The sequence below is a fragment of the Ursus maritimus genome, unplaced genomic scaffold (genome assembly GCF_017311325.1).
Source record: "Ursus maritimus isolate PB19 unplaced genomic scaffold, ASM1731132v1 scaffold_27, whole genome shotgun sequence".
NCBI classification, from domain to species: Eukaryota; Metazoa; Chordata; class Mammalia; order Carnivora; family Ursidae; genus Ursus; species Ursus maritimus.
The window spans coordinates 27,164,623-27,181,941 of NW_024425230.1; the positions used below are offsets into that span (position 1 = coordinate 27,164,623).

At 54.0% G+C, this 17,319-nt stretch overlaps 1 protein-coding gene across 1 annotated transcript in view; it reads left to right on the forward strand.

Annotated features, from left to right (window-relative positions):
* TMEM266 (transmembrane protein 266) overlaps nt 1-17,319 on the forward strand; it is a 137,078-nt gene that overhangs the window by 87,967 nt on the left and 31,792 nt on the right. Inside the window, exons 5-7 of the mRNA XM_040642938.1 lie at nt 2,698-2,771; nt 13,789-13,845; nt 14,939-15,077. Coding sequence (XP_040498872.1) covers nt 2,698-2,771; nt 13,789-13,845; nt 14,939-15,077 — 270 coding nt within the window. The remainder of the gene's footprint in view (nt 1-2,697; nt 2,772-13,788; nt 13,846-14,938; nt 15,078-17,319) is intronic.

Consider the following 17,319-nt stretch of genomic DNA (forward strand, 5'->3'; position numbering starts at 1 on the left):
TTTTTTTTAATTCTTCCCATTTGGAATTTTCCAGGTTGGACTTTTCTGTAGCTTACAGAGAGTTCTCATGTGTGAAGGCGATCACTTTGTAGTAACTGCTAGTAACAGTAACCACAGTGATGATAGGAGCGCTTGTATTTTTATCCAGCCGTAAGTTGGCCAAGTTACTCATGTCTGTGATCACCTTGAAAGCACTTTTCCATACATTTGATCCTAGCAGCAACCCCGTGAGGTGGACATGACTGATTTTATCTCATCTTATAGGCAAGGGAATTAATATTTGGAGAAGTTAGAGACTTTCCCTAGGTAAGGGACTTCAGGCCATCAGGCCATTCAGTGGCCCGGCCAGTTTCCTTCCCACCCTAGGTCTCTTGGTGTTCGTTCTAGTTTTGTGTTTATGGGAGCCTGATGCATGTGGCAGTCGATGGCTCATCTGCTACCTCTTCTGTCCTTCTGTGCTTCTGGATGTCCTGTGGTAACTCGGCTGTTGGGGCAGGGGCACTTCCTGCCTCTGGCCCTTGCAGACCCCTATTTTAGTGCACCAGTGGGGAGAGCCAGGAGTCTTCACTCTTGCCTTTAGATGAGTGAGTGGTTTCTGGTAGAGCTCCTGGATCTCCATATTTCCCCGATTCAGGAAGGGGATTATTGAAGTGCAAATAAAAAAGAGATGAAATTATTGGCCCCCAAGATTCTGCCATTGGCAAAATCTAGGACTATAGATCCAGTCACCCCCAAACCCATTAAGTTATCTTCGACTTGTTTTCTCAAACACCCCCAGTTCTTTTACTGAAGCCTCTGTTTTCAGGGTCCATCAGAGCTCCTTCCACGCCCTATCAGCCTTCCCTACTCCCTGAGAGAGGATGACAGGGAGTACAGAATTGCTTTTGTCTGATAAGCCTCGTTGGGTTTTGTGCAGCTGGCGGCCCCTTGGTTCCAATCAAAGCATCTTCCAGCATAAAGTGACCAGCACTGGTTTTACACTCAACCTGTCTTCAATTAAACCATGTTGTATACTTTCCCTCCCACTCATCCATATGTCTGCTTTTTATGAGGTCTTGGACATAACAGAGTCTTTCTTTCCCTGTCGTAGGTTATACTTGGGGCCCTCGGCTGCTCAGGTTGTGACAAGGCATTGAGTAGAACTGAGAACCTGGCCGACACTGGAATTTTGCTTAAAATTAAGTATCCAGGAGATTGATTTTGGTGGGAGATCCAATAGCAGCTCATAAAAGGCATCTTAAATTCCATAAAATGCACAATCAGAGATTTATTGCTCTTCTAAAGCAACCCGTAAAAAAAAGGCACAGGAATTCATTTGAGAAATAATGGGGAGAGATTTTATGTTTTCAGAATCATCTGGAGGTCTTTTCAGAGTCACACAGACCTCAGACTCTCACTTCCCACTAGTCCTCATGTGGCCTGGGATGGAAAGAACCTACAATGCCTCCAGGCCTCATCCTCTAAGGGTCACACTGGCCCAACGCCAGGGGACCCAGAGGTCTCCCACCTGGAACCCGGTTTGCAGCCTTTCCTTCACCCCCCGGACATGCTCCAGGACCAGGTTTCTGCCCACCCCCAGGGTTCACTGATCTCAGCACTTTGGGGAGACTGTGGGTTCTTCTCTTTTAGACCAGCCTTCCCCACTGAGTCCCTGGGTATTTTCCTTTAGCCCCTAGGGCTGCATGCTAAGCAGGCCTGGCCCATGCCCAGGAGAGAAACAGCATATAGGCGCATTTTCAGCAGCATTCCTGCACCCTGTTTTGGCCCTGCCCACTGCCCTGCGATGTCTCTTTCAGGCCTGCCTTCTGGGAAGCATCCCCACCCATCCATTCTCCATCAGAGCCCACCTGACCCTCATCCTGGGCCCCAGCACGCTGCTTTTGACCTCACTACCTGATAAACTATGCCCTGCTGAGGCTCAGAAGCTGGTCATGGCTCCCATATTTTAAATGGGTCTTTCAGAGATAGCACCTTCACTCCAAGGATTGTCTGGTAGAGGTGGGGTGGGAGCTTTCAGGGGCTGACAGCTCTCCCCACTTGCACTCTGGAGTCTGGAGGGCGAATGGAGCAACTTGGAAGGATAGCAGACCCCGGCTGCTTGTGCTACCACGTTCAGGAGGTGACGTACCCCATAGCAGGCCTGGCTCTGGCCTCATCCCCCAAACTCCCTGGTCGACATGGCCATCTCTACACTCAGAGTTTTCCCAATGAAGAGTCAAAGTAAGCTTGCCTTGAAGCCCACTAACAGTGCCTGGAGCTTTGGATGTGAACTGTGGTAGCGGTTTCTGAAAGCTCATCTAGATGTGACTGAAGCTGTCTACCCAACTCTGAGAGCCGCGAAGGGCTTCGTAAGCCCCTCTCTGGAGGGCTCCTTTCTGGGAGGATGGCTATAGGTCGAAGCCCACTAAGGCTGATGCGACTGAGCTGGAATTCTGGGAGGCAGCCTGTGGGGGAGACAGAGGCAGCCTCTCAGATAGAGGAAGGAACAGCACCACTGTCCCTCCGTCTTCCCACCACCTCCACCAGACACCATTTTAAGCTGCCCTTGATGTTCTCTGCCCTGATTCTGTCCAGATCTAAATGTTCACATGAGCAGGCCCTGGGCTCCCAGAGGTCTGCCTCCATGCTATAAAGGCCCTCTACCAATGCACCTAACTCCTTGCTCCTAAAATTGGCCCATTATTGTGTTCGTTGCAGTTTCCAGCGCATTCCAGTTTGCCGGCATAATTCACTGGATCAGTCTGGTCATTCTCTCTGTGTTCTTCTCAGAGGTAGGTAAAGACTTGGGCCCTGTGACCTCTTTAGGGCAACTCCTGCCCTGGGGAGACCAAGCTCTTTCCCTAAACATTTACCAGTGTCCCGCCCTCTGCTGGCTCTCAAGGCGGCAAAGAGGGGGAAACAAGTCAGGGGGCAGGGCTCTGGGCGAGGAGGTGGCACTGGAGGAGCTGCGGATTCCTCCAGGGAGGCCTGGGCCCCAGCACATGATCGCTGCATGGAATCCCAGAGGATGAGCAGGTGTCATCCAGGTAAGGGGTGGGGTGGGTGATGACATGTGTGAAGGTGAGACTGAGTAGGACATGGCTGAGGGAGAGCAAAAGGTCGTGAGTCCAGTAAGGAGCAGGCCAGAGGCTGGGCTGATGCCCAGGGGCCTGCAGGTGGAGAGAGCGGCTTGGAAGCTGCCCCTTGGGGCTCAGGCACGCAGAGGGCAGAGAGGATGGAGTCGCAGGCCTGGGCCGTAGACTTGAGCAGGGGCTGCAGGACCATGGGGTCTGGCTAGACCGAGTGTGAGCAGAGGGGCCCATGAATGGAGTGGTGGGATCAGGGATCATGGACACCCTTTACCATCGCTTGAGCCAGCCAATGAAGCCCAAGTCGGGATCTCCGTGTGTGACGTAAGAGGGAAAAAGCCCTGGGGACTCTTGGGCCACTGGCTTTTAGTGCCAGCCGGTCGCCCAGTGTGAGACTGAACTGTGTAGGAAACCAGCATGCAGCACCGTGTTCTGCCTTTACACAGGGGTGAGTGACCCTTCTTTCGAGCAATTCCCAGGCTGTCACCGTGATACCCTGGCCTGCATTTCAGTGCTGTTGACTTGGGACTGCTGCAGGCAGGGTCTCCCAGCGTGGCTGGGAAGGCTGGGCTTTATCTTGTGAGCAGTGGTGAGTCATTGAAAGATGGGAGAATTTCAGGTGGAAATCCAGTTCTTCCCAACAGAGCAAAAGACTAGCCTGAGTCAGCTGGTCACTGTCCCTCCCCGCCCATGCACCCTACCTCCACTGCCGCAGGCCACATCAGCTCAGGCAGAGGCCCCAGTGGGCCTTGCAGCAGGGTCAGCAAGCATGGGGAGAATGGCAGAAAAAAATGCAAAGAGCCTGTTGGGAAGATGCACGCACACACACACACACACACACACATGTGCGCACACACACACACACACACACACACACACACGGCTCACATCAACATGGGTGCTGCCACCCTGTGGGCATGAGGGGCTCTGGGTCCCAGAGCACAGCAGTGCCTTGAAGGGAAGAAGGATGCTGTGGGAGAGGAACCTCATGAGTGAAGGTGTGGAAATGCAGAGTATTTGGAGACATGATCAGGAAACCCAAAGAGTTAAGAGTCCCAAGGTCCTCTTGTGGGCCAGCTCTGGTCCTATATAATGGCCCTCAATATCCTTCAAAGATCAGTCCAGAATCCTGCGTCTGGGTGTGGGGTGTGGTGGGGCTGGGCCACAGGCATTCCAAGCACAGAACATTCCCTTCCCAGGCCTCAACTCCTGCAGCCCACGGAGTTGGCAGACAAACCTGGGCCTGAAGCTCCGGCTGTGGGGGCAGATCCCAACACTGCCCCTCCCGGGGAGCATCCCCACCAGCTCGCTGAGACCATTGCCCTGGAGGTGACTCCGCAGCCCCTAACCAGTGCCTGCTTCCCCACCTACTGCCCTTTGGAGGGTCTTGCCCTCCTCGGCTCCCTTGCCTCCACTCCCATGATCCCCTCCCACAAACACACGGGCCATGGCCAGATGTCTCCTTGATGCAAACCTTGGAAAATATGTCATGTGTCTGTGACTGCCAACAAAAATGTTTAATCAGTTGCTGCGGTTCTTCCCTCTGTATCCCTCTGCTTTGGTTTTATTGGCTTTGCAGAATTTATTACCCAGCGTGAATTTGGCATTCCCTTCCTGTCACTGCCAGAGACAAGCCACCTGAGACAGACAAGGCCCTGTGCAGAGGAATCTCAGCCTCAAACTCCCACCCACTTCCAGACACACAGCCAGAGTGGGAGGAGCTGGGGCCTCCCACTGGCTCAGCAGGGGTGGGAGTGAATGACTGTGCCCCTGACCTTGGCCTTGTCGAAGACCTAAGACCAGGTCGGGTGGAGCCATAACGGGGTAGTATCAGAGGAGTAACAGGGAGTAACGGCACCCTGCCCAGCATGAACACAGGGGCTGCTACACGGCGATCTTTGGATTAGGCAGCCCAACTCGTGAGCCTGGGTTGTCGCAGGTTGTGGAGTGCCCCGAAGAACCAAGCAGCAGAAGGGGCTAGAAAAGCCTCAAAGAGGTCCCCCCCACCCCTGTTCCCCAGGGGTTTGGAGTTGTGCACGAGTGTTCGTGCTCCTCAGTGACTGGGTCACCTCAGTGAGAAGGGCCAGGGGAGGCAAATGTCCCTCAGTAGAGCATTTTCAGTACTGAAAATGCCGGTAGTGGCCTTTTTCAAACGATACAGACAAGGGGAGCAGCCTGCCAATTCTGGGCCCAGGCCTCTGGGCTCCTAATCTGGGCTGTCACCACTGCATCCCTCTGTGGCTCTGGTGCCAGCAGGTTGTGAGGGGGCTGAGAATCTGGGGGAAGGGCCAGGGCCAGGAGCTGAGAAAGAAGAAATCCAGCCCTGCAAAGCCTCTGACCCCTGACCCAGCATGACTGGAATGCCCGCCTTGTCTAATGTGAAATGAATGTCACCCCTTTAAGGCTGGCCCTGTTTTCCTCAGGAAATACCCAGAGACGTGACTGTAGGCCGAGGGTGGGGGTCATTCCAAGACTCCAAGTCTGGCTGGACTGAACAAATGGGTGTTCATTCACAGATTCTACTAGTCCTGAGCAGTATTCCTGCCCTTGTCTCAACTAAGCTTTAGGGCAACCCAGAATGTGGGTGTGAGATTTTACAAGTTGGGAAACTGGAGAGGAGTGAAAAGCTGCCCAGGGTCTTCAGGAAGGGCAGGTGGGGCCAGAAGCAGGCTCCATCCCCATCCTTTGCCCATCTCAGTGCTTTGAGGGCTGCTTCAGGGCAGATGGGTCACCCTGTGCTGTGTGGGCCCCAGGGGACACATCAAGACCCAAAGAAGAGAAGCATGAGGCTGGTCTGGGCTCAGTTTGAGGACATCTGTTCAAACAGGCTGTGCTACTTGCCGGTGAGACAAATGCTTCTCAGAGTGGTGAGAGTGAGTATCCCTCAGTCAAGCGGGCTGTGCGGGGTCCCTATAGGGGCCCAAGGTGAAAGCAGGTGCCCTCAGTTTCCTGGGCCCTGATAGTCACTGTGCTTCCAGATGGCTCTGTAGCACCCAAGAATGAGCAGAGCTTTTGGAATCCAGATGGAGAATTGTACAAATGCTGTTCGCAAAGCACAGGCAACCCCACCCTTGGCTGACACCAGGACCAGCCAGCCACTTAGAACCAGGGAGCCCAGCTGCTTCTCTTCCTGAGACTACACAGGGTTGGGGCCTGGCCAGACTGGGCCACCCTGCAGCAGGATTCTCGTGCAGGCCAGGAGGTGTTGGCCCTGTCCCCTACTGCTGGGTGTGGGGGGATTTGGAGAGGCCCAGCTCTTTTCCTGGAAGAGGAGAAAGCTGACCCATGGCTGGCCCTCTAGATAGGAGCCTCAATGCTGCTTCCTCCTCTTCCTCCTCTTATTATTTTATTGAGGTGAAATTTTCATAACATAACTCTGAAACTATACCATCCAGTGGCATTTAGTGCATACAGTGTTGTCCATCACCTCTTTCAGGTGCCAAAGCGTTTTCCTCCTCTCAGTAGAGGCCTGAACCCATGACACAGGCACTCCCCATTCCCCCTTGACCCAACCCCTTCCTACCAGTGATCTGCTTTCTATGTCTATGAACCTAACTAGTCCTAAATGGTCTAAGTGGGTATTTCACATAAATGCCATCATATGATACGTGATCTTTTGCATCAACATAACATTTTCAGGTTTACCCGCGTTGTTGCGTGGGTTAGTGAGTCATTTTTTCTTATGTGGAATACGATTCCATTGGATGGAGAGGCCACATTTTGTTTTTCCACTTGCCGGTTGATCACGGCTTCTTTCACCACCAGGTGTGAGGGCCACCTCCTCTCCGATGCAGCCTCTCAGTCTCGAGGGAGCTTGGCCTGCTGCCGTGTGCCAAGAGAAGGCCATTGCCAAACCAAACTGAGCCAGGGCCTCCTCTTTCCAAATCAGCAGCCACCCCAAGATTCTGGACTCATGAGGGGGTCCCTCTCCCACCTGCTGCTTCCTCCCCGGGTGAGCCTCAGTCATCACAGAAGGCAAGAGGGCAGTGCTGGGCTTTACACTCTGAGAGATGATGCATTTGCGTCCCCTCTGTCTCATGAGGCCTCAGCAAGAGGGAGCCAGTTTGGCCACAGAGTTGCCGTATGTCCTGGGGCAAGTCACCGGCACTCTCTGTGCCTTGGCTTCCCCATCTTTGACCTAAGGAAACTGGACCTGTCCTAGGGGCTGGGCTGCCTTCTTGACCCCACCTGAGGTGGAGCCACTGCTTACACTTTGGGGAGAGACTTTTCCCTGTCTCCCTTTCCATGTTTCAGAGAGGTGGAGGGAAATCGGGGCTCCAGGCCAGCCTTACCGCCAGCTGAGAGAGCCTCTGCACATCCTAACGCTTCTGACTTCACTTGTCCCATCCATAATGTGAACAGTGGCTGCCCCACCACCTCAGGAAAAGCCTAATAGGATTATGAAAGTACCCTAAAAAGACTAAAGAGGAAGAAATGGGTAAGAGCCCAGAACACTGGACTCCTCAAGAGATCAGGCTTGGTTCAGAAGGTCCGATGCTGCCATCCTCAGCCCATGCCGTGTGCCCCCCTGGGGCTGGCACTGGAGCAAGCCTGCCTTGACCCCTTGCTGCTTTTCCACCACTGCCAGGAGCCCTTCGTCTTTGCACGCCTCAGCCAGGCGCCCAAGATGCTGTGCAGAGATAAAAATCCGGTGCCACTGTGCAGGCCCAGCTTCAGGGTGTTTATAGTCGGCTGGGAAGCAGCTGAGCAAACGTGAGAGACCTGGGGAAGGAGCTGAAGTTCAAGGTTAAGGCAGTCATGGAAGCAATCTGCCTGCAAACATGTGAGCCTCCAGAGGGGTGAGCTGGAAGGACCTCAGGCAGCGGTCACAGAATGCACAGGGGACAGAGGCGGGAGCCAGCATCATGTGTCTGTCCACTCTGGCAGGGGAGGTGGTGAGATGTCTGGGGAACCCTGGCAAGACCGGGTCACAAAGGCCCCTAATGTGTTGCTGAGGAGTTGGAGTCCTGATCCGAAGCCATTGGGGAGCCCCCGGAGACTTCTAAGCAGAAGAGGGGCCTGACGAAATTGGCTTTTCAGAGAAATCACCCTGACAGCCAGGTGTGGAGGAAGGGGCAAGACTGAAATTCGGAGACCATTTAGGAGGCATAGCTCAGCTGTGTGAGGTTAAGGGTTTGAATCGGAGAGTGGAAGGGAGATGGAGAAAGGGACAAGCGGGAGAGAGATTAAAGGGCTACTACACTTTGCAGGACTTGGGAATTGATCATCACTGGCGGCCAGGTGTTGGGAGGGAGCACAGCAGTGGAGAAGACAAGCCGAAGAGGCGATAGTGATGGGGTTGCCAAGCCAGAGCTGCTGCAGGAGGAAGTTTCTAAGCCGGATACATGGACTTAGGGGGCGTCCTTCTGGGTATTGGTGGGAATTTCAGCCAAGGGTACGATCATCCAGGGATGGGAGGAGAGAGAAGAGCTCTGGGAAACACTGTCGGCAGGGACGGAGGAAAAGGAAGCCCAGGTGAATGAGAAGGTGTAGCCAGGGAAGCGGGAGGAGAACCCAGAGCCGCTGGTACCCTGCAGACCAAAGCGGGGGGCCTTGAAGAGGAGGGAAATGCCCAACACACTACACTCTGCCACACCAAGATAAACCGCATGACATTATCCATGAGACCTGGCAACAAGGAGGGGTCATGGGTACCCAAGGTGTGAGCGGCCCCACTGCTGTGGTGGGGCTCACGGCAGATTCCAGTGGGTTCCAAACCTTCTCCTGGGAGAAGAGAGATGGCAATGGCTTAAGGGAGACGCAGGTCAGTGAGGGATGTTTTAGAGTGGAGGAAATTGAGAAGGTTCTTGGGCTGAGAGGAAGTTCTGGAACTCAACTTCACACAGCTTGTGTATTTCAGGCTTGCTTCCTTACCTGAGGGCTGGCCCAGAGCGCGTGCAGTCAACATTTAAGGGACTGACATTTAGTCATGTTGTCCACCACCTCATGCTCTACCCTACGGGCCTCGTACCTGTTCTTTTAGGGTAGCTGGGAACCTCCCGCCAAAATGAAGCCAGCCCCAGGGAAAGCACAGCCAGTTTGCCTGTGAGCCCAGGTCCCCCAGAGATATCGGAGGTATTGGTTACTGCGTCTGGTCAGGAGGTTCACGTGTAGACCCCCCTCCTGGGGAGGAGGCAGGCTCTGACCCACCATGCTCCATGCCCATGGAGTTTGAGGGTGTAAGGCTGGGTGAGTGAAGGGGAGGCTGGTCCCTCTGCTCCTGTTTTATCAACGTCTAAGCCTAGGAGGCGCTATTGTGCTCCCCGCATCATCCCCCAACCTGCACCTGTTACCCAGAAAGCCTTTCTTCTGCGCACCAATTCAAGACTGCTTTCAGCCCCTGCAAAGGGTCCTCACATTTCTTATTTCTTTCTTGTGGCTGAATCCCGGATTCCATGTCTTCCTCTTGCTGCTCTCATTTAACCCGGGGATAGGGGGGATTTGGAGGAAGGAGCCAGAAGCTATCTTGACAGAGAAAACTCATCCAAGAGTAGATCTGCTTCTTGAAGAAGTGCTTGGGGTCATCCCCCAGCCACCCAGTGCCCACCGTGTGTATTCCCTAGGCCAGCCTGCACCCTACTCCCCCACTGTGCCCAGCTGCAGTGTTCCGGGGGCACAGGCTCAGGCCTGGGTGTGTGCTGCTCCCTTCTCCCCTGCTGGTGGGCCTGGTTTCAGGGATGGCTCTGCAGAGAGCGAGAGTGCCAGCCTCCGCTCTGCTCACCAAGCAGTGAGCCAGGGGATCTCCCTCTGCCTGGAAAAGGGGTGCCTTTTTAAAATTTGCATAGAGGCATCTTATAGACCAGCAGGTGCTTCTGCCTGTATCCCCCAAGGTTCCGAAGCCCTAGAAGCGCATCAGACCCTTTCCCAGGGAGACAGGGTGGGGCCTTGTCAGGTGGGGCGGGAGGCCTTGCTGCCACCTGACTGAGACAGGGCCTGGAGCACATGCAAGGATCTCACTCTTCCCTCCTGCTGCCTAAAGCCTAAATCCCTTCTCCGGGGAGAGGGGAGAGGAGTCCTTCCAGAAAGCACAGTTTCTTGAGGGAAAAGATGAGGGTACCTGAGGTGAGAATGAAGAGGGACCTGAGGACCAAAGGGTTTACCTGTTTCTCCCTGAGCCTGTTTCTGCACCTGCAAGATGGCATGGGAGCTGGGCTTATAGTAAATACACAATGCTGTCATTGAGGTTTCGCTAAGACTTTGGCCTATCCCATGAGTCAGAGCGTCCTCGTCTCTTGAAGGCAAGGTTGGAATGAAGGGGGCTAAAAACCCTCAGTCCCACGTGGGAAAGAGGCAGTTCCTTGGACCCTTGCTTAAAGCCCTTTGCAACTCTTGGGGGCAGGGTTGCAGGCCAAGGGGCTCAGGGGTGGGAGTGGGTGATAAAACAGCCCCTCCTCATTGCCCTGCTCTTGTCTTTCCCATGGAGCTCTGTAGTAGCCCTGGCAGGCAGGCAGCATGGGGCACTAGTCCACCTTCGTCCTAGCCGCCCATGCTTCGAAAGGGAGAGAAGCAGGAAGAGGATCTGACTTCTGACTGCTACTATAATTCTCCTCCCTGTTGCATTTGGGCATGCGGCCTCCCTGTTTTCACTCGGGGCATTGTCACTTGTAAAATCCCTGTGGTTCCAGTGGGTACCCTAGGAAAGTGTGTGAAAAAGGCATATTCCTGGACCCTGCCCCCAGAGATTCTGATGTCTGGATCTCCATGTGAGCCCAGGAATCTGCATTCGAGACAGATCCCCAGATGTTGCTGATGCAGGGGGTCCTTGCATGCATGTTGAGAAGCACGGCCGTCACTGGATTGGTCAGCCTGTGGCAGGACAGCGTGGCCAGGTCCCTGTGTCCACGGACAGGGGGGCTTGGCAAAGGACGCTGCAGGGGAAAGCCCCCAGGTGGGGTGTCTCAGAGCTGGGTTCTCATTCTAGTTTTGACTTGGACTTGGAGCAGCTGTCTCCAGACCACCATCTCCCCCCTCTGCGGTGGGAGGCTGGACCAGGAGGTGTTTCCACAGCCCTCTCCACAGCTGCCTTTGGCTGTTCTGTTTCTGTGGGCTGGGTTAGGAAGGAAAGGCTCCCGCAGAGGAGGGTGACATGAGCTGGGCCTTAGAGAATGGATCCCGGTTGGATGGGCCAGCAAGGAGGGCGGCAGGTAGCCCGTGCCCCAGCTGCTCCGCTTGTTCCTACGGTACTGCTTTAGTCCTACAGCCACTCAACTTCCATCCCTCCCAGAGCACAGAGGCCCCAGGTGTGATGTTTGCTGCCTGTTCCTCCCTCGCGGGGGTTGCTGGCGGCGTCTCAGGCCTGACCAGCTCCCTTCTTCATCCCCCAACCCCACATCCCCTGGGCTGCTGCCTTGTTTATAAAGAAGTGAGATGATTCCTTTTATATGAGGTTCCTGGAGTAGTCAAGCTCAGAAACAGAAAGTAGAATGGTGGTGACAGGGGCGGTGGGGAGAGGGACGGGGAGTTAGTGTTTAATGAGTATGATGGAAAACTTCCGGAGATGGATGGTGGTGACGGTTGTGTGACAGTATGAATGTACTCAGTACCACAGTACACTTTTAAAAATGGCTAAACTGGTAAAATTTGTGTTACGTGTATTTTACCATAGTCTTAAAAGAGGAAAAAAGGAGAAGGAGGAACAGCAGGCGAAATCCTATCCAGACCAGGCCCTGTTCCCCTCTATCCTGGCCTGGACTTTTTGCTCTGGGAACCTCACAGTTGGGAATTTGGAGTGGATGTGGCTGGTGTGACATTTCAGAGGAGACAAACACCAAATTTCAGTGTCAGCACAGTTAGGTAAATTGAACAGCAACCAAAGAAACCAGGCCCATCTGTGGTTACACTGCCGGAGCGTACCATACAGAGTCAAAACGTCTGGGTCCAAATGCCAACTCACCGTCCAATGCCTGAGTGACCTGGGCAGCTTCCTTAATCCCTGTGGGCTTCAGCTTCCCTCTCTGCAAAGTGAGGAGCCACATGTGAGGAGGGCTGGCCCAGGGCCTGGCACTTATTGGTATATAGCAAATGGCAAAGGTGAGTTTCATGAAGAATTGGAAGATTCATATCATTTAACCCATCTCTCCGGCAGAGGGGAAACTGAGGCCCAGAGAGGGGATTTGACTTGCCCAAGGCCACACAACCAGTCCAGTACTGAGCTGTGACTTCAAGACATCTTGAACTTCATCCCAGATTTCTCTCCACCCACTTGGAGCTGTCTTGCAGTTAAGCATGGGTCCCCTAACTGGGAGGTCAGGAAGCCATGTGAGAATGGACATCGGGCTGTCGCATGACCCTCTCTGTTGTCAAAGATGCCGCCAGCATCCCACCTACCTATTCCTTCATGAAAACAGGATAGTCTTTTATAAGGAGGAGGTGAATTTTATCAGCCAAGCCTTTCTGTGGTTTAAGTGTGGGTGGGGATCCATGGGCTTTCAGCAGCTTTGTTGAGTTCACGTGGCTGGTCTTGGACTGCAGCACGTGGGAGAAGAGACACCATCTGGTGTGAATTACCGTTAACTAGTCATCTTGGTTTAAAGAAGGGCCTCCAGACAAACGTACCGGGATCCTTTGAGACCAGCGTTTAAGTATTCTTTTTGGAGGGAGATGTAGTCTTGATGAGGAAACCTCTCCTGAAGGCAGCAGCATTGGAGTGAGTTACTAGGGGTTTTTAAGGAATTAGTCGTTCCCGTGTGCATTTTTTCATTCGCTCAAACCGCACAAGCGTTGCGTGTCTCCTCTATGTCAGGGATTAGGGGTAATGGAGAGAAATCAGTGTCTCTTGAGTCTTGACTGGGGATCAGGGAGCTAATCACCACAAGGTACGATGAGGTGCAGGACTGATTGACGTTCCAGTTGCTATAGGAACACCAAGGAAAGAGGCACTGAGCCCACGGAATGTGGGAGAACTTCACGGAGGTGACATCTGAGCAGAGGCCAGAGGACAGGAAGGTCTTTTCCAGGTAGAGAAGGGAAAAGGCCCTGCTCCTCAGCCCACAGGCCACGCTGCTGTAACAAGGAAACAACACACAAGGGCTTCAACAAGGCAGGGTCCATTTCTTTCTCATGGAAGGACAGGTGGGGTGAGCAGTTCAGCAGATGTGCTGGTGTGGGGCTGCTGGGGAGCCAGAATGCCTCCGTCTTGTCGCCCAGCCCTCCCTACCTGAAGACAGCTCACCACCATACCTACACATTCTAGTCTTCGGGAAGAGGGAAAGAGGAGGAGCTGCCTAGTACCTTCCACAGCTGGGAAATGTCGGCTGTAGCTGGGCGGCCACGCTAATTATCCAATTATTCTCTAAGAGAGAGGGGAGAGATTAGGGGGAGGGGGAGTGAACAGGCACATACAAGGACAAGGCAAAAGAGGGAAGAGCTCGCGTGTTTGTACATTTGTGGCACAGACGGGAGTGCAAGAGATACTCTGGAGAGGGAGATAGGCTTGAGGGTTTTTTCAAAGGATCAGAGTACATTCTGTATGTCCTGGGAGCACTGCAGAGTGTTGAGGTTTGTGGGGAAGGTTTGCATGGATGGCAAACCAGGAGCTGAGGCAGAGTGTGGTAGAGAGGGCATGTGGGCTGAGAAACACCCAGCGGATGGTGAAGATGTTTTCCATTACTGAACAAGGAGGCAGAACCCCGATTCTGAGCTTTGGAATCTTCTCTGCTGGAGGGAGGGCAGGGGCTGGAGAGCAGTAACCATAACCTTTTCTCTCATTTCCTCTCCTCAGACTGTTCTGCGGATTGTGGTGCTTGGGATCTGGGATTATATCGAAAACAAAATAGAGGTAAAGGCCAGTGTCCATGCCCACCCCCCACGCTGGCCATCCTGGGAGCTGGAAAATGTCCCTCCGGTGGGAGCATCAAAAAGGCCTGCTCCTTCCACACTGGATGCAGGAGTCCCTGCAGCTGTGTTGTTGGGGTTGGGGGGAGGGGACAGGCAGACAGAAAAGTTCGCGGCAAAGGGACAGTCTAAAAATTCTCCTCAAAATTCTGCAAGATTTGAAAAGTTATTCTTGAATCATTTGGAAAAGCTTTGGGATGTGTCTTAAAACTAATGAGTCCACTCTAAAATGGCCCAGTGGTCAGAGGGCTGGGTGGGAAACCATCTAGGCACTTCTCAGCCTTGTTTCAGCGGAGCATCCAGCCACTCTGCTTCGTGTAAAGCCCAAGGAAGCCTGGCTGTCACTGGGAGTTTTGTGCACTTAGGACAAGGCAAGGTGGTCAGTGTCCACTGTCCACTTCTTCCTTACCCCCCCCCCCACATCCACATTGTAGCCTCTTTGAGCCTAATGCTGGGAACAGACATAGAGGCCTAGCCCATGGAAGTCTAGATGAACCCAAGCTTGAGCAGGCAGACAGAAGATCAGGGCCCAAGGCTGAATTGCTCCATGCTGGGCCCCCTCTTCTCCTAGCCCTGCCTCCCTGTGTGGTGAGAGACTCAGCATCAGATAGAAATAAGATGTGGGCTCTGGGCTCCTGCTGCCCAAGGGGAAGTGTCCTGCCTTCAGCTCCCACTGTCAGGGAGGGATTCAGGAAGGTTTGAACAGGGACCCTGGGACATGGAATACAGGCCGCATCCCAGGAAGGGACAAGACACTGGGAAAAGATGCTGGGGGCAACCCCAGGCCATCTGAACAAAGGCTGGGGATGGGCTGAGGTCACTTAAGAGGAAAGAGAGTGCTCAGGAGCCTGTCTAGTGGGGGGCGGGGGTCACTAAAGAGACTAAGGAGGGTCCGGAGAGACAGCCGGGGATAGGGGAGACCTGTTGTGGGCACAGGCCTCCTGGAGAAATCAGCCAGCACCAGCCGCTTTGCCCAAGCTGCTTCTGGGACATTCAGGAAGGTGGCCCAAGGCACTGAAATCCAATTCCTCTCACAGGTGTTTGACGGGGCTGTGATCATCTTGTCCTTGGCCCCGATGGTGGCGTCCACCGTGGCCAATGGGCCCAGGAGCCCCTGGGATGCCATCAGCCTCATTATCATGCTCCGGATCTGGCGGGTGAAGAGGGTCATTGATGGTGAGTGGTCCAGAAAGAGTCAGCAGAGCTGGCAGGGTGGCAGCTGGTGCTACAGAGCCTGGAGCTATCAACTAAGAGAGGAGAGAGACCACATGATATGGGGTGGGAGGGAAGGATGAATCAGCCAGCCTCCGGGATTGGAGGATGGAGACTGCTGGCACAGAGAGACCAAGCCTGTCACCGCTCATTCAGTGTCACATGTTCGGGAGCTGTACACACTGCCCAGATGTCCCATGCAAACACTTGAGCGTCCATTCCAACATAACTGTTTATCGTATGTGCAGACAGCCAGGGCCTCACATGAGAGCTCACAGCAGGGCCTGCGATTCTGGAACACCAGCATCGTACATCCTGAGTGGATGTACGCCTGCCCCTGGCTCCCCCCGCCCTCAGACTCACCACTGGCTTTGTCTAGGTTACTGGTCAAGGTGCTGCTCCCTGCAGGGCCCATCTACCCTCTGTGTCCAACAAGGGGTGCCCCACCCAAGCCTGTCAAGCCGCAGACAACTCGAGAATGTTTCTGGGGGAGGTGCTGGCTTGGTCTGGGTTTTGGCTTGTTTTAATCGGTTTTAGTGACGCATGCTCCCATCTGGGCCTCCATTCCCAGAGAGTGTCTGATCCGCTCCACTCTCTCACTGCCTTTGCTACCATCAGAGGCAAAGCCCACCCTCCCCACGGAGTCACCTCATTTAGAGAGCTGTACCCTGACCTGGGTGGTTCATCTATTTCCAGAAGTTGGTGACAGACCCGAGTGTGTCCCCCCAAGGAGGGACACCTGGGTGAGAGAAGACTGGAAACCTCATCCCTGAAGAATAGGGCAGAGTACTAGGATGGGGTAGCCTGGGATGGGGAAGAGAGAGGAGCCAACACTGGGTTCCAGAGGTGGTCTTGGACCTCCCAGGACATGACAGGGAGGCCCACCTCACCTCAGCCAGACTAGGCACAGAGCCACAGCAGATGGGCTGGTCTGCCTCTCTAGGAGGTGGGCTTCTGCGGGAGTGTGGGCAGCCTGAGCCAGGTGGTCACATGAGGGGCAAGGCATAACAAGGAGGTTGTACAGATGATGATTCCCAAGCTTTTTTTAAATAACAAAACTCTTTCTTCTGCAAACTTTTATGCAGCTCTCCAGTGTGGAAGATAGATTAAAAGTGGAGTGTTTTGGTTGACTCGGAGTAGTGGGCCAGAGCCCACCTCCTTGCCCTCTCTCTTCTCTGGGGGGCATCTCTAAGGACCTTCTGGACCTCTGGAGCGGTTTAAACCATTGGGATAGACTGTTAAGAGTATAGACTGTGTAGTAGATAGACTCTAAAGTCACTCTGGCCCTGAATTTTGGTTGCGAAGTCAGAAATTGTGGCAATGAGAATATCCCAATAGCACTTGCTGAGGAATCAGGGGGAGGGGATGAGGCAGAAGGACGGCCTCTGGGGTCTCTCATCCCCTGGCAGGGCACCCGGTTCTCCCTAGTCCCCACCCCCACACCCCACCCAGTTAGCACTGTGGGGTGTGATGTCTTGTCAGGGAGCTAGCTCCTAATCCAGAATCTTCATCAAACTGGAATGTGATTCACATGTCCAACTTTGGAAGGTCCAAACTGGGAAGTCTCTGAGAGGTCATCTAGTCCATTCCTGTTGTTTGATAGATGGGGAAACTGAGGCCAAGAGGGATAAGGGTCACACAGAAAAGCAGGCTATGAGCCCAAAGTGGAGCTCAGGCCCACTGGCAACCACCAGTGTGCTCTTTATCTGTTCACTCAGCCCCATCTGCTCAGGCCCTGCCCTTGGCTCCATTCACGAGAACATCCTTTCCCTTCAGGGCAGGAACAGCGCCTTCTGGCTCTTCTCTGCCAGCTGTGAACAGCTGGACACCCTCACACTGATGGATCCTGACAGCACATTGTGAATGCTCTTCCCACTTTTTCCTGACATAGCAGGAGCGGCTGTGCCCCCGGAAGCCTCAGGATAGGGATGCGCTGCGGGAATGCGTGGGTGTTGATTTGCTTGTCTCACCCTGGGTGTGAACTGGCTTCAAGCAGAGATCTGAGGAGGCAGAAGCGGCTGGGTCCAGCCTCTGGACCTGGAGACAGGTCTGCAGGATGTGTGGGCTGCCCTCCAGTTGAGAAGCAAACCGGAGAATTCTGCTTTCTCTGCTCTCCGTGGTCCCTGCGGCAGCCGGAGAATGCCCAGAGGGTAGGAGCCACGGGCAGGAAGGGACTCGAAGAGTGGAGATGTGGAGAGTTGTAGAA